Raw genomic sequence first — 24,545 nt, 5'->3', positions numbered from 1 at the left:
TTTTAGTTATATCTTAAAAAGCCATGAAGGGAAGTAAAGGACACTTACACAGACACAAGCAGGCAGAAAGAGGTGCCCCTGAAAGGGATAGGCTTGTTAAAACAGAGGCCTGCATGGTCACAGGCACAAGCCTTGGCAGGGAGCTGCCTCTGCTGCTTTGCGAAGAGAGAAGGTTGGTAAAGAGAAGCATCTGCACAGTCAGAGGTGTTTTCTACTCTTCTCTGATTATTAGTAACCAGAGAGATACAAATTAGTCTTCTACTCTTAGCCTCTGCCAACTGTGTGGGCCTTCCCAATTGTAAATGTCCCCTCATCTCAGTAAGGTGTCTGTGACCATGGCCAGGAAGCCCTGTCTTCACGGTGAGCTGGGGCACAACTAGGGCTTGCTTCTTTTGTTTCCTAGCTCTCAAGTATGACATTCTCTATCTGTTGTCTCAAATACAAAACCCATATTTTCCTTAACATTTTATTTGCTCTTCTAGTTGTTTAAGGCTGGAGGATAAATCCAGTTCCTGTTTTTCCAACATGGGCAGAAGCAGACATTGTTCATTCCTGACACTTTAAAAATTCATTTTATTTCTTTAAACATCTTAATTTCTTTCAAGATGTTAATCAAATTTTGTTTTTTTGTTTGTCATTTATGTTTGAACATCTCATCCTGCCATCTGTTGTTTCTGCTGGGTCTTCCTCATGGTGCCTGTTTCTTTGTGTGTTTATTTTTCCCCAGGGGCTACTCATTCTCATTGGCATTTTATTTGTGAGAATTCTTTGATACCTGGGATAAAGATCATTTTCTTTAGCATTTGTTTTTACTTCTGCTTGATGCCTGGGATCACTATCAGTTGAGGATGCTCTAAATATATTCTCAGCTTGAAATATTTTGGACCACACAGACATGGAGAATTAAAAATGCAAACCTGCACTAATCCAGCCTGTGTTTCCAAATTCTTTCTTCTCTACTCGGTGCCATATTTTCAGACAGCCATGCCTTGCGTACATGAAGGGGGAGTGGCTGCAGAGTGGGATTTTTCTGTCAAAATTCTCATCGGTGACTTTGGGCTTTTCTTGCTTTCCACGAACTTGAAAGCCATATAAAACTGAGCTATTTGGCAAATGTCTTCAGTGGTGTGTTCGCTTCTTTTGAGTTCCCAACATCCTTAATTTTGGGCCTGAAAATTTTTTACTTACAAGTTCAGCAATGCATTTATTAAGATTTGTGATATTACTTATTCACAATGTTTGATTGTACTTGATAAGAAGATATTTTTAGGTACCTGCAAGCCATATTGCTTTTTTGCTACTTTCTGCATTTTTCTCAACTATTCTTATTTATAGAATACATCTCTTCCTGTTCAGAATTATACACAAGGAAACCATATAATTTGCTATCCAAACTGGGATGCTTATGAGATTAAAACATAGTAGTAATTAATATTATTAATTTTCAGAAATATTTTCTGACAAATCCACTTACATTGTGGAAATACTTTTTTAAAAAAATCCATGTTCACCAAAGTAAAAAAAAAAGTAAATTTCTTTATATGTTTACCTGAACATTAAAATAAATAAGCAGAATAATTACTTCATATATCTTTGTATACGCTAAGCATCTTCACCATATCTAGTATCATGTCAATATTATTTTTGTTATGATTGTATTTTTTCCTAATACTAGCTTACAGCCATAGCATTTTCTCCATTTACTCTCTCTACCGAGGTGTTTATAATTATAAGTGTGTGCATGTAAGTTGTTTATATGCTATCTGTTTAACATATAAAACTCTTTGTACATTTTGATAACTACAAATTCTATTTCTCTTGGTAGACTATCACACTTTGGTTGAAAATAATTAAGACATTATGTGCCCTACAACAACCACAAGTTCATTTCAATGGAATAAGTTTTTCAATTCAATAAGAATGCTGTGTGTTGGGCCTCCCTGGTGGCACAAGGGGTTGAATGCAGCGCTGTGAAGCTGTCTGCAACCTCTGCAGCGCTGGTTCTATCCAGGCCAGCCAGAGAGATACCCACATGGTGCGGCAGACCTCTCCTGCCTTACCTGCTGCTCCCCTCAACAGTGCTTTCAGTCCGTCTGCCTGTTCTGCTCCCCACTCTGTCTCTGATGAATTCTCTCGCCCTCCTGAGCTTCTGGCCTGTACCCCAGCTCTTGTATAAATAAAATAAATCTTTTTAAAAAATCACTCATAGCAGGAATTTAGAAAACTTAAATAAGGGACCAGGAAAAAGACTAATTATAATAAAGTAAAAATCAAAATCAACAAGCAACTATAAACCAGAGACACACTATGGGGGGTGGGGGGGGGTGGAGTGGAGAAGGGGAGGAGGGATTAGAGTCAAAATAGATGGAGGCGGGGGGGGGGGGCGGATTGTATGGGGAATATAGCCAAGATGAAAATGCATACATTGTGCAAAAATGATGCAAAAATATATAAAATAAAATAAAATATTTAGAAAAAATTCTGTGTGCTAAAGTTTCAAAAGATCTTCCCCCAAGCCAATTTCCAAAGCACTACTGCAGAATTTGTACTATTTGAGCTCTCATCATCTAATATTTATTTAGATACTTCCTTGCTTTGGGGAGAATATATTTCCCCCTTCTTAGCAAGCTGTATTTTATTTGATAAGAACAGTTCATTGCAAGCTTTACAGACTGAGGTTTTGTTGAACATTTGACTGTAGATTTACAACTTATTTTGAAGTACAATCAAAATTTAGAGCTGTTTCAAAAACACCACTATGTTTTTGTAGGACATTTAGGTAGATTCATAAAATAGGCTTTAAAAATGAAAAACTCTTATGTCAGCACTTTCATGTCATTTAAGCTAGTTTTTGCAAGTCTCAAACATTTTTCAAATCTAATTGATGACAGGCAGCAAAGAGAACTGCACACTCCCTGATGAAATAGTTTTTCATTCCACCTAAGTTTCATCATAAAGTTATTGTAATTCAATTACTCCAATTATGTAAATTTTGCAAATTTTGACAACTACAACTTGTCTTTCTCTGGGTAGAAACAGAACTGAGTCTGAGCACAATTACAAATCATGTGTGCATTCAGCACAAATTTCTCTGCTAGTAGGATAATTCTGCCTTGAAATGTGACCTCCATTCACTGCATGTTACTTGATGAAACCATGGAAATAGAACATGAAGATCTGCTCCTCTTTACCCATCTCATTTTTTTAAAAAGTCTTAGTAATACTTTGTTTAAAAAAAAATGAAAAATCCAGGACAAAATAAGCCAGATGGGATGCAGGATAATAGGCAAGAAATAGAAGACTTTAATTAGGCCGACCATAGTTCTTGGCAGACTGGGATCTATATAGTCAGCCTTAAAGCCCCAGAGGGAGAGGTCATAATTTGTGTTTGTAATTTCAGGGCTAGTAGAGGACTTTCCTGTATCCTAGGTTCTTGATACATGTTTGTTGGATGAACTGCCCCCAAAGAGCTTATTTATTTGAGTAAGACTTTCTGTGCATTTGTGCAAAAAAATGAAGATGGAGCACTTTCAGGCTTATAACAAGACCCTCCCAAGCCTACCACATAGAGAGAACTTCCACTGCTGAGACATCACTGTAAGAAGTGATGCCCCCCTTGATTGAAACATCTTTTCTACATGTAAAGGTATTGAGCTAGACCCTCAAACAGACTTTATCAACCCTTTTAACCAAAACACCCAACTGAGACCAAAATGTTTTTATTCAGGGGACCTTACTGGCATAGTTGCAATCTCAGGAGAGTCCTGGGTCAAAGCACAGACTCAGTTTACAAATTGACCTGACCTGACTTGACCAGAGCCTGACCTCATATTGAGTGCAGGCACATTGGCAACTTTGATTGTTCCTCTTTGGGAAACATTATAAAACAGATTTCGTAAAAGTGGCCTGACAGTAACTTTGTTGTAAATGTCTCCCCTGTGATCTGTCTTTGTGTCACAGGGCAACACCAGAGGAAAATGGGATGGCCTGGGTGTGACTCCTCACCTGCATGCTTAAAAAAATAATTTAGAATAAGCCCCAAGGGCATGCACACAGAGAAAGGTTAATAAGAGGTTTATTTTCAAGGGAAATGAAAAGAGGGATGCATGGAGATAGAGTAATTGGTCAATACATCCTACCCATAATGCTGCCTGGAATCCCAGGTGCAAGCTGAAGGCAGACAATACCAAGTACCCTGCAGCCCACGTGTCCTCCCTTTTCTATCAAGTATGGCTGCTTCACTCCACCCTTCATTCCCAGCAATCCCCTTCAAGAAGCCAGGGGTTATGGTAGATCATCCATGATGGGGGTTGTCCTAAGCACCTGGGATCTCTTTAACATGAGTTGGGGTTGGAGTCCATAAAATATTAGTGGGTGGAGGTTAGTCGAGCCACACTGTTTGCCCAACATGAAGACTGTGAGCTGTGCATGCCTGATAGGCCACAGCATGTCCTCTAGAATGCTTCTCTCCTCTGCCATTATGTTATGTAGGAGATACTGTGAATCTTGTTCTTGTTACTCATTAGAGCCCAAGGCAGTGGCATCTGCCTTGACCATATTCTTACAATGGCTCCAATGAGGGGGAAAAAATGCAATGTTTTTTGAATTATGGTATTGGGAAGTTTAGAGGAGACTTCTTTTGATGCACATGTACTGATTGGTATTTACTTAAATAATTATAGAAAGGCAATGCTATGCTGGACAGTGTATATAAGAAGAAAAGATCTGATCTTTGCCCATGTTATGCATTTCTCCAAAAATCAGACATTGTGAGCAGCACTTGGACCATTTATCTAACCCACAGAGAGCCTTTCACAGCACTATGGAAAATCACTGAGATGATTTGAAATTAAAAAAAGGGGGACCAGGGGCACCAAAGACATGGCATAAGAATATGTGATTCATTCCTAATTTGCAAGTTTCTTGTCACTGACAAGACTTTGAGAATCTGCCCAGTTAAGGATCTTGCAAGGATAATAGGAATTAGACTTGGAACTCAAATCACATTTATCCCAAGTAAGAAATGAATAGCTGCTTGTGATTGAACTTATCAACCTTAAAAAATGCAAAAATGGTGTGACTATAACCTATCTTTCTTTCAAACAAAATAAATATCACTGGAAAACTCTAGTGTTTCTTAATTCTTTTTCAAAAAATGTATAATTCCTTCATGTCACTCCACATAGTTTCATGGATTCTCTCTTAAGTTATTAAATGTATGATTTTGTGGCCTCTGAATAACATATTTTCTCAGACTTACACCCTTAATGGAAACCATTTTTAAACTTAATTTCCTTTTAATTCCTTTCAATTACTAAGCACTGATCTTTGTGCCAAGAGCCAATCCAATTGGTACATTTTCTGAAGTCCCTGGAATTATGTTTCTTTAAACCACACAAGATACCCGGAAGGCATGCTAATAAAGTAGTCCTCATCACCCTCCTTAAAGATGGTTAAACTTTATTTCAAAAGAAGTTTATCCCTAGGCAGTCTAAGACACATGTGCTTAACAATAGTCTTTCAAGTTTTCCCCAGCTGGTGACTGGTTAGTGGTTTGCAAATAACAAGGACCATATTGGACAAGTATCTTCAACACAAAATAGCATAAGCAAACTTTGGTCACTCTTACTGGCAGGCTTTTCACAGGAAAATAATCAGATATTGAAAGGCTTTTCTACAATGCCCCAAAACATTAGTTACCAGAAAGTGAAATGGTACTCTTATACATCAAAGGACACTATCAAGAGATTGAAAAACAATCCAGAGAATGAGAGAAAACATTTGCAAGTCATATCTCTAACATAGGTTTAATATCCAGAATATATAAAGAATTCCTGTAATTCAGCAACAACAATTAACAAACATTCAATTAAAAAATGGACAAAGGACTCGAATGGACATTTCTCCAAGGAAGAGATACAAGTAACCAATAAGGATATGAGAACATTCTCAGTACCTTTAGTCTTTAAAATCACAGTAAGATAGCACTTCATATCCACTAGGGAAAAAAAAAAAGAAAAAAAAAAACAGAAAATAAGTGTTGGCAGGGATGTGTAGAAATTGGAACTCTGTACATTGCTGATGAGAATGGACAATGGTGTAGCTGCTGGTGAAACAGTTTAGCAGTTCCACAAAAAACGAAACACTGGATTACCATATGATTCAGCTATTCTGCTCCTAGGTACATAGTCCAAAGAATGGAAAATAGTGGCTTGAAATGATCCTTGCACACCAGTGTTCTTAGTAACATTCTTCACAGTAGCCAACAGACAGAAACAAATGTCCATCAAAAAAATGACTGGCAAGCAAAATGTAATATAGCCACCCAGTGGAATATTACTCGGCTGAACCATATATTTTAAATGGTTAAAAAAGGACATGCTATGTTATGTATATTTTACCACATTAAAAAAGAAGAAAAGGAAAGGTAGGCAATTTCCAACATTAAACACAGAAGAATATCCACAGAGATTAAAGGAAAGAGCATTTGGGGCTGAAAATCTGGGATGAGCACAGATGCAAGGGAGGCACAAGATGTCCAGCTTGTTTAAGGAGTTGTGAGCAGAGTGGCATGACTAAAGGCCGCGGCTCACAAAAGTATCTCAGGGTATTCTGCAGCCTCCTTCCTCCTCCCTGGGCTGCCCAATTCTATATCCAAAACCTCCCAGTCAGCTTTATGTCACCTGATATGTGACAAGGAGGAGCCCTTCCAGATGTCAGTCAATAAAATAACGAATGGTTGGGAATCCCAGTTAACGCTGGCCTGCAACCCAAGGGCCCCGTCTCAGGGAATAACAGACAATGTGGCAGTGATGCTTCACCCTTCCTCCTGGAACAGCTTCCTCTGCTGAGTCTTGGGAAGACCATTAGGGCTGAGGGATGGAAAGAGAGGGCACTATGACTCTTCCTGACCTTGACAATCAGGATCCTGTTTTAAGCTCCTTGCTGCCAATTTCAAAGAAAAGCCACTGCCCAGGAAAAGATGTGAGCTTGAAATTGCAGAAAGGAACAGATTTAATCACCTAATCCATCTTTCCAGTAACGGGGCTAAACCTTTCCAACAGGGTGAGAAACTCCAACATTGGCCTTGAATATGGGCCCAGCTTATGTCATCTTCCTTGGAAGACACATGAGGGGTGCCTGTTGATACACAGTCTGACTGAGTAGAGAGATTAGACTTCCCTGCTTCTTTGTGCATAAGATCAGAACACAGTCAAGCGAATGCAAACAAAAGGACCATACAGAGCTCATTTTTTCATTTTCTGTTTATTTTAATAAAGAGAAAACACAAAATTGGCTAAATTGAACCTGGAGACTAGAAATAGTCATGATTGTCACCCAGCATAATCATCGCACCTACAACCATTGTCTGATGCAGATAACCTCTTTTTTAACCTTTCTGAGAAGTGTGGTAGGAGAGGGACTCACCTGAGTTTTCAGAGCTGAAAAATACAAACTCCATCATTCACCTAATACCCACATCGCTCTGTCATCTTAGGATTTTGCTTAGAGAAAGAGTAGATGAAAACCTCCCAGATGTTTCCTTACCTTATTTTTTTTTTTTTGTAAACAGACTTCTTTTGAACGAACTCTAAATATACTTCCAGATTTTCAAAGCCCAGATTCTACACAATTCTAATGTCAACCCCAAAGGGTGATCACAGACTGAGCTACAGAAAGAGGCACCATCAAAATGTCACATCAAACACAAGCTTCATAAAAACTCATGGGAAAGCATAGGAATGTTCTAAAAATGTAAGATTATCACTATGGCTGGTGCAGCAGGAAGGAGTAGAAAGGTTTGAGAGGAGACACTAGGCAAGAGTAGGATTTCATTATATCAAGAATTCCATTTGCTACCTTCATTTTCTTTCTTCTTGAGAATTCTTTTAAAATCCATGGAGAAGGGCTGGATGAGCAGAAATCAGGTGGGAGGTTCTGGGTTACCATGACAACGTGACTGTTGATTTCATCTCTTATCACCCATCGTGCCTAACTCGCTTTTGGATTACTGCAGAGAGCTCTCACATTGGAATTACTGCATGCTCCTAAACCCAAGGCTGATTTTAAGTTGAAGAATTAAAACTTCTAAACATCACAATGAGCTCATCTTCACTCAAAAGATGTGTAATGGTTATAATGCAACATAATTGAGATGTTTCCTCATCCCTATTCCAGTAAAACTGTTATAAACCACAGCAAAGTTTTTATAAAAAGAGGCAGGGCTATAGAAATGTCTATTCAATGCATCAGTATTTAATGATTTAAAACCTGGGCCACATAAGTTTTATAAAGGAAGTAAAACTTCAGGTGTTGTGGAAAATGTCAAAATAGTATTTGTCTTCTAACTTGCAGTAATGATACAAACATTATTACTCTTATTCTGGTCCTACATGTAAATTAAATAACACATGTGTGTCTGTTACAGCTCAGTCTGCATGTCTACTTGTTATCGGATCATTAAGTACTTCTTTTTTTTTTTTTTTGTATTCCCCATACAATTGCAACCCCCTTATTTTGACACCAATCCCTCCTTCCCCCTGCCCATAGTGTGTCTCTGGTTCATAGTTCTTTGTTGATTTTGATTTTTTCTTTTGAGTTATTCTTTTTCCTGGTCCCTTATTCAGGTTTTCTAAATTCCTGCTATGAGTGAGACCATCCGGTATTTTTCTTTTTCTTTCTGGCTTATTTCACTGAGCATGATCCCATTAAGCACTTCTTTATGCCATCTTAAACTTCATTAATATATAAAATTTTGGCAGTCTGTTAATTCAGGGGAAACATATGGACCTATTATTTTCTATTTGTTAGGTCTACTAATTTGTCTTTTTGGCTATTTTTATTTGTGGGGGAGGCTTCTTTTTTGTTTATTATCAAAGAGATGACATTGCTAGCTCTTGAAACAAAGTAAAAATAAATATAGTAAACTAAATGTAGATATATGAATCTTTTCCCTTCTATCCTGGAGCTTAGTCATAAGCATTGTTCAAGTTAATGTAAAGGAATAAAAGCACACCTCTTATCTTCAGGTTTCTGAGAAGAGCTCCCTGAAATTAGTCAAATTGCAAGATTTGTGGGCCTTGTCCCTACACTGCCAAGTCTATTCTAGATTTTTGACACCAACTGCACGGAGTTAGAGCCTAACTATGAAGTTAGAGGAAAGAGTCCACACAAAAACCACTCTCACTTATGATGCCAACTGCAGGTTTGGGGGGTTCCTATTACCAACCTCAGTTTTGATAACTCAACAAGAACAGACTTGTTGAGAGTACTTGCAGCTCCATCATCCTTTCCTGTGGAGTCATGTGTTCTCTTCCAGGCATCACTGGGTGACAGTATGCTCAGAGTATTGCTAAATAGGAAGCTCACATGTGAAGTTTTATTGGGGCTTCATTACATGGATATAAATGACAGGTTGACAGATACTGCATGACCCAAAGTCCCTGCCCAAAGATTGATCTTTCTAGCATAGCCAGACCACACCATAAGACTATCAGGTGTGGCTCTAAGATAAGTTGTGGCTAGTTCCCATCCTAAACCAAGACACTTTTAAGGTATGACCTAGATTACTGCCCAGAAGCTGAAGGAAAAGGCTACAGGATCTTTGGGCAAGGCAATATGCTTTCCTACACAAGAGTCAAGACAACTTGAACAGAAAGGAAGTATTGAATTGTGTGCTATGGGGACAAGCTTGTATGAGCTTGGATAGTCAACTAAATATTTGAAGAGCCATGAAGAAACATGGAAAATTCCAAAGCTAGAGAAACTTTAAGGAGGATGTGATAAATGCCTTATGACAAGTGAAGGGCCAGTGTGAGTAAAAAGTTTGTTCTTACTCTGTGTGACCCCTAGAAAACAAAGCAAGTGACCATTGATTAGAAGTATAAGGAAGTTTTAAGTTTAAATAAGAAAGAGTTTTGTGATAATCAAAGCTATTTAAAAAGTATTACACGGGAATGGTATGATCTCAGTCATTAAAAATATTCTGGGGGCCTCCCTGGTGTCCGAGGGATTAAGTCTCAGCACTATCACCACCATGGCCTGAGTTCAATGTCCAGCCAGGGAGCTGACCCTCGTGGCACAGCAGACCTCCCCTATCTTGTCCGCTGTTCCCCTCAGCAGTGTAGTTCAGTAGATCCGCCTGTTCTGCTCCCCACTCTGTCTCTGGTGAATCTTCTCACTGCCCTCACCTCTGAGCTATACCCAGTTCTTCTATGCAAACAATTTAAAGTAATAATAAAATACATTTAAAAATAAAAATACTTGACAGAAAGCAGATCACCTGCTACAGTGCAGTCTTTTCATTAGGAAATGCAGTGACCCCTAAGGATCTTCTCTACTCTTACTCTCTGTGGTTCTAAAAATATTCTTCAATCTTGCCTTCTGGAGTCAGTGGACTTTCAGTATGGTGATTCTTATTTTATGGGTTACCTTCAAATTTCCTTGTGTCACACTTGAGTGCTATAGCCTCAGAATGAATGTACATTTTCCTAAACAGGATTTAGATCTAGACTATCTGAAGTAACTCAGATTCTGCTAATTCTGAATGGCCACAAAATACTGCAGTGAAGTTTTCCCTTGCTCTTGATATGGAGGAATGTGTTGTTAAGCAAGTGAGTAATGTAAAAAAAAAAGTTCATGGGACAATTAATTTATATATGTGAGCCCATGTTTTATAACCACTTTAGTCACCACAAATGAGATTGAAGCAGATGGGTTAAGACTTTTCACTTGAAGCCTTCTGCCTGCTATAAATTCAAGACACATCGTATACTTCTCTTTAAATATTCTATTGGGGCTATTCACAGTGTATACTTGTCATTTCTCATGAAGTAGACCAAATTCATGTGAATTTTATCTTATTCAGATAAACAGAAAACTGATATTCAGGATCAAATAGATTCATGGAGCTCAAATTTCCTTAGACTTCATCTTTGTGTGTGTGTAGCCATAACTCACACTTCACTGCCAGCAAACCATACAATAATGCAAAACCTCTGTCTTGTGTAAGCTCTCTACCCACTCGGATACTTTCCAATGTCCCAAAGCTCTTATACTGCTCACCATGTTCCAAGCCCTGCTGGGAGAAGCTACTGCTTCACCTACAATAGCACACTTAAGTTGACCACCATCACTTCTCTCCTGCCTCTCACTGCGCACTACCACCAAAGTTCTAGAGCCACCATGATGCCAACCTTAGATCACCAGGAAGGTAAAGGCAAAAGCACATCTCTCTCATGCATTAGCCTGTGTCCCAGACATCCCTAAATGGTGCTGTTTGCACCCCAGGGGTCTACATTGTTTAACATAAGAGCTCTATGTGGGAATAATTAAATTAACTTTTAGCATTCTTAGTGGTTAAAGTTTTGGGACCTCCTCCAACAGGTGGCAGTTAAGCCAGGCACAAACTCATACAAGGAGGCAAACTGATTGGATCACAAAGGCTGGTCCTTCAGCTGGGAGTAAGGGGTTCTCTGCAGGGTCCTCTTCTAAGCTCTCTTCTGATGTTAGAACTCATATCCTATCCTGCAAAACCCCAGTTTTGCAAAGGTACCTCTAACATGAGGAATAAATTTGCCAATGTTTTATTTTAAATCCAGAGCCACTTTCATCAGAGGACCTGAGAACTGTGCTTCTCTCTCAAGATTGCCGATAAAACACTCTCCTTCCCAGCATCCCACCAGAGACCTGTTCATGCCATTTGCAGTACAAATGGAGTAATGCTTGAAACTGGGCAGCAAGAACTTCAACTTTATGTAACTCCTTTTGAAAATGCAATTTTCAAAAATTAGGATAGCTTGGTCTATACCAAGCTTTGATACTTCTCTAGTACCAGAAACCAGATAACTCATTCCCTGATATGTTGGTGGAAACATTCCTGAGAGTCCGCTTCTACAGAGCAAATGGCTTCCCCAGAGGGTAAGCATGTGATGTCTACTCCCAAGAGTATGACTGTTCATGAAGCACAATCATGAATAGGAGATCATCAAGTTCTTCAAAATAAATAAACTCTAAGGAAGTGATATTTCCTCTATGGATGCATATGTTTCAATCCATCACAACTCAACAGTATCACAGATAAAGACGCTTGAGACCTAGAAGACAGAGACCTCACTCGTGGGATTGGTGACTCAAACTGTCCTCTGTACATCTCTCTAATCAGAGGCAAGGAACCATATTATGTTGCTCCCCTGAGTAAGAACATTGGGTAGTTGATGCTAGTGTCACAGGTCCCTAATACCATGGCTCGCCCTCCAGAGGCTATTGATGGCCCTTCTGTTGACAGTAGAAAATGATGCTCACAGGGCCTCCCTGGTGGCACAGGGATTAAAATCTCAGCACTATCAAGCTCTTGCCAGCCACTGAAGCATGAGTTCGATCCCCAGCCAGGGAACTAACCCACATGGCAGCAGACCACTCTGTCCCACTCTCTGCTCCCCTCAACAGTGTATTTCAGTAGATCTGCCTGTTCTGTTCCCCACACTGTCTCTGGTGAATCTTCTCACCTCCCGCACATCTGACCTACACCCAAGTTCTTTTATGCATAAATAAATAAAAAAAAACTTTAAAAAGAAAAGAGAACATTGTCCACAAACCAGTAGGATATAATTAGGTAGGAAGCAAGGTCGTGTGGGAGAGAATGTAGAGTACCATTTGATTAGCTAAAAATTGAGAAAGTTCATGATTTTATCCTACCTCTTGTCTACCTGCCATTCTTTCTTCCTTTTCGCTCTCCTCTCCCTTTATGGAGATCAGTGGGTAGATGATGCAGGTTCTTGGGGTTAGGGGCACAGGATTGGAAGATCAAAAATTCTGGAGCCAACTTGATACCTGGCAACTCTCTCCTGGCATCTCTAAATATCTGTTTGGGGCCACACATTCTGACAGTTTGGGTAGAAAATGGGATAGTTATAGAATGAAATGCTGTCCCAGCTTCCTATGTTAAGAATGTGAAGGATACAAATGTTACCTTGGCATTTAAATATTAGTTGTTAACTTGACCTGAGTATCTGACACCTATAAGAATACAATGTGTGTGACTTCCTTTTTGAATACCAATGGTGAATGACTTTAAAGGAAAAGAAATAAAAAGCTGCTGTTTCCCTTTTCCATAGAAAGAGCATGTCTGTGTGTCTGCTGGGGTGGGAACTTACATGTACACATGAGTGTGGGTTTATGATTTATATGTCTACTTCAGTTCTTGCTACCCATGGGTATCATTCTCTTGCAAATTGTTCTGGAGCTTAATTACTTTTCTGGTTTAACTAAGCCCCTTTCTTTCAATGTCTTATTAAGTACTGACATCAGTGAAGGGGTGCAGCCTCATCTTCCTTTAGTCTGTGCCATCACTGTGTTTGTATTGAAGGAGACACATTTTTACAGCGCCCCCTGTCTGTTACAAGTAGACATCTGCAGTTCTCCACAAGAAGCAGGGCTGGAAAGAAGGGCTGTCCCAATGGGCTGATTTGAGCTCACCACATTTTTCTCTTTTAAAAAGACACAGTCAGCAGGTGGCTACTTCCTTTCTTGATAGTTCTTCAGCTCTTTTCTGAACAAGAAGTGCATTTAACACTGCTGATGAGGGAATAGCTTTTTCTTGTGAAATCACCTGGCCAGCATTGTAGTGTGACTTTGGATATTATTTCATCAGCAGCCCTTATGCCAGGTCACTGTTTGAGAGGGTTAGTCTCCTAAGCATCGGCAAATAATGAGCTATAGATTTCAGACTGCCTATCTTAGAAAGCAGTTTATAGGGTTTTTTTTAATATTTTTTACATCATTTTTCATTTTTGCACAATGTATGCATTTTCACCTTGGTTATATTCCCCATACAATTCCCACCCCCCCCTTGTTTTGATCCTACTCCCTCCTCCCCGCCCCCACCCCCATAGTGTGTCTCTGGTTTTAGTTGCTTGTTGATTTTGATTTTTACTATTACTCAGCAATCAAAAAAGATAAACTGATGCCATTTGCAGCAACATGGATGGAGCTGGAAGGGATCATGCTCAGCAAAATAAGCCAGAAAGAAAAAGAAAAATACCGGATGGTCTCGCTCATAGCAGGAATTAAGAAAACTTAAATAAGGGACCAGGAAAAAGACTAATCATAATAAAGCAGTTTATAGTTTTGTTGGGCACTAGGTGGATCTCAAGCAAATAGGAGTTTTTTTGTCTTTGGATTTCTGCCATAGGGGAGAGTCCCAGTAAGGGAACAGAGCTGTGTCGTGCTGTGCAGGGCTGGGTATTCTCTGTGGCCATGGGGATGTCCACCACTCTCAAAGGTTCTTTCCTTTATCACACACTGCTAAAGACATGTTCTTCTGTAGTTAGCTTTAACAAATTATATGAGTGTGTGTATGTCTCGCTCTCTCTGCGTTGCTCTCTGTGTCTTACTGGATAGTGGGTTCCTTGAGTTCGTTCTGATTCCTCTTCGTGCAGTTTCTCAGCACCTGCACAGAGCTCATGAGAGGCTTCTGGAATGAACAGCTGCAGACACTAATGCGTTAAGGAGCTGAATGGGTGGGCGTGGCCTCACAGCTGCTTTGGAAGGAAGGGCTCTGTATGCACCTGAATAGGAAGTGAGTGGGCAGTAGCCTATAGCTATGACCTGGTACTCCAGTCCTTTCCACCACCTAGCATTTGCTCCCCTGCCTGTTTCTAGGGTACTGGCATTAGCTTGCTCACTCTTTTTTTTCTTGTTTTGTTTTTTGGTTTTCTTAAATTTATTTATTTTTCTTTAAACATAACACGAGGAAGGTGTTAAAACTGGTGTAATAGCTCAATAGAATAAGTATCCAAATTTTGGGAGGGATGAAGAGGGAGATATTCAGAACCCTTCACCAGAGTCCCCCCAACTTGATCATAGTGTATTAATGATGTGCTTTGTGGATGTGGTTAGTCAATGACACCAGCTTGAGGAATCTTTCTGCACCAAAACCTGTTGAGTTATCTGGTCCCCTTGTTTGACGAAGAACCGTAAGACACAGAGCACAGGCATCAGCCAGAGTGATGTTCTTTAAGCGATTGACCAACCTATCAGGTCGTGGCGCTGTGACAGCCTTGGGGCTCTCGCAGACTCCCCAAACATTGCAAACGCTGCACTTGCCAGTGTGCTGATTAAGAATCACTGAGAATTCCACCTCATCTCCTGCCTATAGCTCACTCTTATGAAACATGAACTAAAAGAAAGGCAACTATTAAAACAGAAAGATTATTAAATAGTGAGGAAATTAAGGCACATTTTCATGCGCTGGTTGGTGACATTTGGCACCGTATCTGGGATGAGGCCAAATGATATCATTACTCAAGAGCACAATCAAAAACTTCTGTAAAGGATCAGATAGAAAATACGTGTGCCTGTCGTGTCATGTGGGCTGCATTGCAGTTCCTCAACTCTGCTGTCGTAGTGCTAAGGAAGCCAAAGATAATATGTTATAAAATAGGCATGACTAGATTCCAATAGAACTTTATTTATAAAAACAGGCAGTGGTCCAGATTTGGCCTGTAAACCCTAGTTCATCCACTCCTGTCTTCAAGCACTACATGCAATTTCTTGTCCTTTTAAAATTATTATCAACAAGATTTGTTCATTATCCTGGGGGTTTTTTGGTGTCCTCTTGCTATCTCAGTTTAAAAAAATTGACTTATTTATAAAACAAGGCATTTTTTCAAAAATTATTTTAAAAGATGTGCGCTGTTGGAGTGGGAGGGAGGTGAGACATGTGGACATAGGACACGACTACTTGAAAGTGGCCTGCTGCTTCCCAGCCCCAGATAATTCTATCCCATGCCAGTCCCCTCCTGCTCCTGCCCAAACTATGCCTTCCACAGGGTGCCTGAGTCCCTAAAACCCATCTGTGCTCAGCTGGCCCATTGCTCTGCACCTGTGCTCTTCCTCTTGCCTCAGTCTTGATGCCAAGGAATAGAGTTTGTGCTGACCATCACCATGGAAACTCTTTTGAACCATTTTCCTTCCTATCAAAGCTACTGAGTGAACCATAAAGCTTGTCACCTTTCCACTTTTATGTCATTGTCTTTCTTCCAGGTTAAAGGATCGTCAGGAGGTTGAAAAAACAAGGCTTTATAGGCACCATTCCTCACCCCCACAAAGAAACATTTTAGAGTGTAGAGAAGTGTAGAGTGTAGACCCCCATATGAAGGAGTCTTGCAGGAAATTTTACTGGCTTTCCACAGGAGAGTTAAAATGCCCGTTGCCAAGCAACACATATACCCTACAATGTGGACTTAAAAAAAAATGTGTCCTGTGATTGACTCATGAATGGAAAATCATATGGGAATACATAGGGTAAAACAGTCTGTTGTAAGAATATTACATCTGTGTTTTCTGTCTTTGGTTTCTTTTCCTGAGGACCTTTATAGGATCACAGGGAAAAATAAGTCAGATGTGACTTCAGCAGAGTGCAACCGACTAGCAAGGCATATTAGGAACCTAAGATTACAGCCTATCCTCATTCACAGATCCTATGTTTGTGACTTTGCCTACTTTCTAAAATTTATTTGTAAATCAATGTGAGAGGCTCATTAGCCTTCATTTGCAGACATGCACAATATCAAAGTCTTCCAACTGCTTGATAAACATTCTCAGCTGAGGTCAACAAGGCAACCATGCCCCACCTTCTTGGTTTACCTCTCTTCTGTAACCAGTGTTCCTTTTTAAAGTTGATTTGGTGCCGCATTTGTGTGCTTTGGTTGGTGATTTCTCTGTTAAAATGCCCACACCCCAACCCTCCATGTAGTCTGCTGTCTGGTTTTTCTCAGTGTAAAAGGCTGATGTGCCTTACAGAGAAAAGGAGTGTTAGATAAACTTCATTCAGGCACATTATCGTGCTGATGGCATGCTCAATCTTAATGAATTAAAATGCAAATATATGAGAAAAGGAAGGAAAAATTCATTGACCTCCATCAGGCTACTCTAAAAAGATAAGATCTGATAAGATGAGAATATGGAAAAGCGACTATATTTGTTGATTCACAAGATGATGGTTGATGAAAAACAACCCCCCTACATAGTGGCCAGCACTGTTTGAGGTGCAAAGCCAAAGAAATATATGGTCATGTTACCCAGGGTCAGGAAAACGATAAGCTCTTCTCAGGGGGTGTTTTATTATAAAGAAGTACTGCATGTGGTCCATTATTTGTGAGAAGTATATATATTAAATAATGTGTCTTTACTGATCAGTTGACAGAATATTTTGACCAGAGGCCCTTCCCTAGGAAAAATGGGTCTGTATTAACTAATTCAGTATTTGTGAAAGCTAAATAGAACAAAACTGCCATGAGTAATAATTAATAATGTGAGATCACAATTTAACCCTACTAGAATTTGTTTTCCCCTGCTCATGTCGAAACAAAGTTCTGGGCTCATCCAGGCACAGTGTCTCCATTAGGAATGTCTGCTAGGGCCTCCCTGGTGGTTCAAGGGGTAAAAGCTCAGCACTATCACGCTATCATCAGCCAGGGAGCTGTCCTGTATTGTGCAGCAGACCTCTCCTGTCTCCCTGCTTCTCCCCTCAGCAATGTATTTTAGTAGATCTCCCTGTTCTGCTCCCCACTCTCTCTCTGGTGAATCCTCTCAGATCCCATGTTTGTGATCTGGCCTCCATCCCAGTTCTTGTATGCATAAATAAATAAAAATAAATCTTTATTAAAAAAAAAGAGTGCCTGTCAGGAATGGGGCCTGAGTCCCCTGTCTGTTCGTCAGCTCCAGTGGTCCCCCCAACAAATTGCTGAATACAATTTGAAGGGAGTTAAATATTTAAAGCCAGGCCTTGTTCTCCTTCTCCACATCCCCTTGCCTTTCTGTCTTAGTAGCCAAGGCTGCTGTAGCAAAAAATACCATAGTCTGGGTGGTTCAAACAACAGAAATTTATTTCTCACAGTTCTGGAGGTTGGAGTTTAAGGTGCCAGCAGATTTGGTGTCTGATGAGAACCTGCTTCTGGGTTCACAGACTGTCGTCTTCTCTCGATCCCTACATGGCACAGCAGAGAGAGGGTTCACTCTTATAAGGCTTCACCCTCATGACCTGATCACCTATCAAAGACCCCACCTCTAAGTACTATCACACTGTGGGTTAGGATTTCAACGTGTGCATTTGGGAAAGATATAAACATTCAGTCTGAGACTCTCCTTCTACCACTTTTATCACTGATTATTTTGCTTGGAGGAAAACCCTGATGTATGTTTAAATGACCCCAGATCCGAGACAGTGAGCCCAGTGGCCCTGAAACGACACCTTAATTGGTCCCAGATGGCAAAGAAAAGCTATTGCTCTTACACCAGTCTTTGCTCCCTGAAGGCCTGATGCAGGTCACGTGTGAAATGGTTTCTCCATTTCCGAGTTCTAATCTCTGCTGACAGCAGCCCTCGTCTCCTGCCGAGTCTGCCAAGCTGGCAGGTCCCTCTCCAGGGATCTCTGTAGGGGGCGGCTGACTAACAACCTGATGGGGACGCGGACATGAGGACAAAGACCTCTCACCTGGCATTATAAACACAACACAGAGGGACGGACACAGGGCATGGGAAATAAAGAGGCCAGCTCAGCTCGCAGGATCAGGGAGGGCTCCAGAGATGGAGTGCCATTGGCAGTGGTTGAGAGGATGCACACATGTTGATGATGATGTAAGCAGAAACCTTTTAAAAAGGAAGGCAGGAAGCGTGTTGGGGGCAAGTATAGGAATGGAAAAATATGAGCCGTTCCTCCAGGTCAATTTTGAAAAAGCCTCAAAACACCATTAGTAAACTCCTGGGCTTCATTCTTACCACTCACACACTTCAGAGGAAGCCATTTTAGAAAGTTCCACATTCTGTTGCTGATTGAGTAAGTGCTCGGGCCTCTCTGATAAGCAGGAATAGGAATACATTTTGTTCATTACTATTGTGTGCCAATATGGCCATTTAGAGACATGGCAATAAAATGGTTGCAACTCCTTGCCAAAGAATCTCTGCATGTATTGAAAACACACAGGTCTTCAGTGCAAGTAAGTTCAGGTCTGGGAAACTACTTTTTGTTGCAGGAATTGCTTGTGTGCGAAAACTCACAGAGGAGGGCTGTGTGCAGACGGCATGCTGAGTCCCCAGTCACAAAGCCATTTTCTCTTCATCCCTTCCTCTCGTTTCTATTCCCAGGTCTCATTATGTGCAGTGTCATCTGCGTGTACACAGACACATAGGAATACCCCAGCACAGCCAGGGCAGAAGTGCCAAGGGAGGTGTTTTGCATGAATTCCATTCTTGGGGTTAGAAGCTCTTGTTCAGCTGCCAACTACAAATAGCCCAGTGCTGGAAAATGATGTTAATTAGTATGCCATTAAAAAAAATGGGGTGGGTGAGGAAGAAAATACACTGCCCACAATGCAAAAGCTACAGAGAGGTGAAGTCCTACCCTGACAGCCAGAGTGAAGCATGGCCTGCTAATGCAGCTTTAATCCACTTTGCTTGGCAGAGAGAGCAAGCTCACCATGCTGCTGCGCGAGTCCCTGGGGAACGTGAACTGCCGCACCACCATGATCGCTCACATCTCGGCCGCCGCCGGGAACTACGCAGAGACCCTGTCCACCATCCAGATTGCCTCCAGGGTCTTGAGGATGAAGAAAAAGAAAACAAAGGTAAGGAGCTTCAGGAGGGTGCGGTGGATGGTGCCTGCCTTGGCACTGAGTCAGAAGCTAGAGCCAAAAATCTAATTTCCAAGTACCTGAGGCTGAGGGTGAGGGAGGCTGCCAATGAGTGGCTTGGCATGGGCAGGAAAACCTTCAGGCCAGCAGAGAGGACTGTCTTCTCTTTCTGCATGTGGGGCCTTCCCTGATTATCCAGTATGGACCCCACCAGGCCATACTTGCTCCACTTTAGGTAGTTCAAATGGATTGCTACTTCTTGATGAAAAATGTTGGAGGAACAGGAAATATTCTACTTATCTCTTCCCTGCCTTGGTCCTATGTAGAGCAAGAACGTGTCCTTCAGCTGGGTGACCCCAAAGAGGACTGTTAACCTCTTGCTGCCCTGGCCCTACTTCCTCTGCATATGCAATAGTCATTTTCAGCTTTCTGGGTTTGCCTTGTGCATTCAGTGCTTTCTAGATGATGCCAAGAGTCTGCCAGAAATCACCATTTTCTTAGGCTGAGGCAAAGCTTGGACAGTAGTGTTGTTACCTGAATGTTTGAGAAAATAGTTGTGATCAGGCCAACTGGTACTGCGTGGTGTTCTCCCTGCCCCCCACCCCAACCCCTTTGGTATATTATTTGCTGTTGTTGTCAAAAACAGGACTTTCCAACAAATGGTCTGTGGCACAGTGTCCCACAAATGGCTTGGGTGTGCAAAGCTGGTGACCGCTCCACCCCTTAGGACATCAGATGGGGCTTAGACGAGTCACCTCCTTTCATGAACACCTTTGTGCCACAGAGGGGTTAGCCTTCACAGGCCCAGGGTGGACTGGTCAGCACACCCCAAGAAGTAACGGCCAGGTGTCGGGGCAGCCAGCGAGGCCTGGGCAGCCTGCATCAGCATCGTGGGCCTCTGTTGCTTGCATCACAATGTCAGACTCCCTGGGAGGGCTGTTTCGGAAGGGCTGCCCATGGTAACTGTTCTCTCTCGCCCACAGTACACATCAAGCTCCTCTGGAGGAGAGAGCTCCTGTGAGGAAGGCAGAATGCGCAGGCCCACCCAGCTGAGACCCTTTCATGCCAGGGCTGCAGTGGATTCGGATTTCCCGATCCCTCACCTGTCTAGTGACCCCGACTACTCCTCCAGCAGCGAGCAGTCCTGTGACACAGTTATCTACATTGGGCCAAATGGCACGGCCCTCTCTGACAAGGAGCTCACCGACAATGAGGGCCCCCCAGACTTTGTCCCTATTGTGCCAGCTCTGCAGAAGACCAGGGGGGACAGCCGGCCTATGGAGGCTGCGGAGGCAGCAGCCGGCAAGTCAGAAAGGGACTGCTTGAAGTGCAACACGTTTGCCGAGCTGCAGGAGAGGCTGGATTGCATCGATGGCAGTGAGGAGCCCAGTAAGTTTCCGTTTGAAGAGCTGCCTACCCAGTTTGGGGCAGAGCAAGCAAGCAAGTGTCCCCCGTTAAGCCAAGCAGCAGTGGGGGCGAGCCCGCTCTGTGAGTCTGACAAGGAAGACAATGGGTCAGATGGCCACCTGACTGACAGAGAAGCCACCGAACCCCCGGCCTTCAAGATGCAGAGGAATCACTCGCCTGTTCCTGCCGCAGCACTTACCAACAGCCCCACCCCTGCCTCACCAAGGAGCATCCCGGGCAGCAGCAGCAGCAGCCAGCACAGTTCCCAGCTCGTGCAGAGCCCCAGCCTCCAGAGCAGCCGAGAAAGCCTGAATTCCTGTGGCTTTGTGGAAGGCAAACCCAGGCCCATGGGCTCCCCCCGGCTGGGCGTGGCCAGCCTGTCCAAGACCTCAGAGTATAAGCCTGCCAGCTCTCCTTCGCAGAGATGCAAGGTCTATACCCAGAAGGGTGTCCTGCCTTCTCCTGCCCCCCAGCCTCCCCTGAGCAAAGATTCCAGCACGGTATCGAGCGAGTCCCTGCTGCAGCCTGAGATACGTACTCCCCCTGTTGGAATGAGCCCCCAGGTTTTGAAGAAATCCATGTCTGCTGGAAGCGAAGGATTCCCTGACACCCCCGTGGAGGACGAGCCTCAGGCGGCCACGTCCCCAGATGCCAAGAAGGAGATACTGAGCACCACTATGGTGACTGTGCAGCAGCCCCTAGAGCTGAATGGGGAGGACGAGCTGGTGTTCACGCTGGTGGAGGAGCTGACCATTAGTGGGGTCCTGGACAGTGGCCGCCCCACCAGCATCATCAGCTTCAACAGCGACTGTTCTGTGCAGGCCCTGGCCTCGGGCTCCCGGCCCGTCAGCATTATAGGCAGCATCAGCGAGGACCTGGAGTGCTACTCAAACGTGGCTCCTGTCTCCGAGGTCAGCATCACACAGTTCTTGCCCCTCCCGAAGCTGACCCTGGACGAGAAGGGCCGGGAGGCGGGGAGCAGGCGTTCCTCTATCAGCTCTTGGCTGAGTGAGATGAGCACAGGCAGCGACGGCGAGCAGTCGTGCCACAGCTTCATAGCCCAGACGTGTTTCGGGCACGGGGAAGCGATGGCAGACCCCCCGGCCTCAGAGTTTGTTAGCAGTATCCAGAACACCACCGTGGTGTGCCGAGAGAAGCCCAAGGCTGGCCCCGACAATTTGCTCATCTTGTCTGAAATGGGGGAAGACTCTTTCAACAAAGCAACCCCCATCAAAGGCTGCAAGATATCCACACTGGGCAAAGCCATGGTCACCATCTCTAACACTGCAAACCTGAGCAGTTGCGAAGGGTACATTCCCATGAAGACCAACATTACGGTTTATCCCTGTATCGCCATGAGCCCCCGGAATGTCCCAGAGCCCGAAGCATCCATCGCAACCATCAGCTCAATCCCTAAAACAGCGCAGGTCCAGGAGAGCAAGGAAACCAGTGCAAAGAGAGAGATGAAATTTGAGGACCCCTGGCTAAAACGAGAAGAAGAGGTAAAGAAAGAGAATGCTTATTCCGACGAAGAAGGAATTAGGTATGAGACTGCGACGGGCTCCCCGAAGCCGGAGGCCAGAGCAGAACAGAAGCAGGACAGGAAGGCCAGCTGTGGGGACAGGCTGAGCAGCAGCAGTGGTGAGGTGTCTGCCTCCCCGGGGACCGACAACTTCAGGAGGGTTGTGGATGGCTGTGAGATGGCCCTGCCCAGTTTGGCGGCCCAGAGCCCAGTGCATCCCACTAGAAACCTGAAGTCCAGCAGCCTTCCCAGGGCTTTCCAGAAAGCCAGCCGACAGGAGGAGCTGGACAGCCTCTTTTACCACTGTACGGCAGAAACCAATGGCATCGCCGCTGCACTGGGCACCCCGCCCTCCAAGGCAGCCCTGGAGAGGAAGGTGGCATCACCCAAGCATTGTGTCCTGGCTCGGCCCAAAGGGACCCCCCCACTGCCCCCTGTCCGAAAGTCCAGCTTAGATCAGAAGAACCGGGCCAGCCCCCAGCACAGCGCCTGCAGCAGCAGCACCAGCAGCCCCTTGAATCAACCAGTGTCCTTCTTGGCCAGCTTCCCGGATGAGTCCTGCAGCAAGATGAAGGACGCCAATAGCAGCAGCAAGCTCTTCAGTGCCAAACTAGAGCAACTGGCCAGCAGGACCAACTCTCTTGGCAGGACAACAGTTAGCCACTACGAATGCCTCTCCCTGGAGAGAGCAGAGAGCCTGTCCTCCATGAGCTCTCGGATGCACAACAGCAAGGACAGCACTATGCCGCGCTCCGGGAGGAGCCTGGGCCGCAGCGCCGGGGCCTCGCCCACGAATCCGGGCTCCACCCAGTCCACTGGGGCCTCGCCCAAGGCCAGCCAGTCCAAGATCTCCGCTGTGAGCAAGCTCCTGCTGGCCAGCCCCAAAGCACGCAGCCTGTCCACCTCCACCACCAAAACCCTCAGCTTCTCCACCAAGTCTCTGCCACAGTCGGTGGGCCAGAGCTCCAATCTGCCCCCCAGCGGGAAGCACATGTCCTGGTCCACCCAGTCCCTCAGCAGGAGCCGCGGCTCAGGCCTGGCCTCCAAGCTGCCCCTGCGAGCCGTCAATGGGCGCATCTCAGAGCTGCTGCAGGGCAGCGCGAGCCCCCGCGGCTTGCAGTTGCGGGCCGGGCCAGAGGTGGAGGAGCGCGGCGGGGGCCCCGCAGAAGACAAGCCTTCGGCCGCGCACCTGCTGCCCTCGCCCTACAGCAAGATCACGCCCCCGCGGAAGCCGCACCGCTGCAGCAGCGGCCATGGCAGCGACAACAGCAGCGTGCTGAGCGGGGAGCTCCCGCCCGCCATGGGGAAGACCGCGCTGTTCTACCACAGCGGCGGCAGCAGCGGTTACGAGAGCATGATGAGGGACAGCGAGGCCACCGGCAGCGCGTCCTCTGCGCAGGACTCCATGAGCGAGAACAGCAGCTCTGTGAGTGGGAGGTGCAGGAGCCTCAAAACCCCAAAGAAACGCTCCAATTCAGGTAGGCATCTGGGCACATCGAAGGGCAAGGCCTGTTGCCCAGTCCCACTGCTGCCCTGTCCTGTTAGTTGGGGGTGGAGGGTCATCCCTGGCCGGCATGAGGTTGATACAAGGGCTCTCCGTTTCCCACAGTCTGTCACCCTGCAGGCTTCAGGTGGGGACGCAGGACCCTTTCACTGTCAAAAGCTGTTCTATTAAAAAAAAAAGGTCCTATTTTTAGGGCATCATTATGCCTTAAGGCTGCAAATACCCCTCACCCACCCACATGGTGAAGAAACAGGGCCTGCACAGCCTCCAGGATCCCCCACTCTATGCTCACCAGCTTTAGGGGTAAAACTGTCTGCTCCTCCTTTGGGTCCCCTAACTAAGTGAGGGGAGACTGGGTTTATCTGCTCAAGGACAGGAACGTTGCTGCTTAGGGGCTTCTGAGCAATCAAGTCAGAAAAGCTACCCTTATGACCTAGTGGCTACAGAGCTGAAATGTAGGGCTGGAGTTCCTCCAGGCCCT

The 24,545-nt window shown here is 44.1% G+C and overlaps 1 protein-coding gene across 1 annotated transcript in view; it reads left to right on the top strand.

Annotated features, from left to right (window-relative positions):
* The window catches only part of KIF26B (kinesin family member 26B), a gene marked incomplete at both ends in the record, with an annotated part of 536,756 nt that overhangs the window by 497,312 nt on the left and 14,899 nt on the right, over positions 1–24,545 (top strand). The window contains 2 exons of the mRNA XM_084254495.1: positions 19,463–19,625; positions 20,615–24,038. Of these exons, the coding sequence (XP_084110621.1) occupies positions 19,463–19,625; positions 20,615–24,038 (3,587 nt within the window). The remainder of the gene's footprint in view (positions 1–19,462; positions 19,626–20,614; positions 24,039–24,545) is intronic.

Source organism: Talpa europaea (assembly GCF_964194135.1).
Source record: "Talpa europaea genome assembly, chromosome: 14".
Classification (NCBI taxonomy): domain Eukaryota; kingdom Metazoa; phylum Chordata; class Mammalia; order Eulipotyphla; family Talpidae; genus Talpa; species Talpa europaea.
This window is presented reverse-complemented; position numbering and strand designations above follow the sequence as displayed.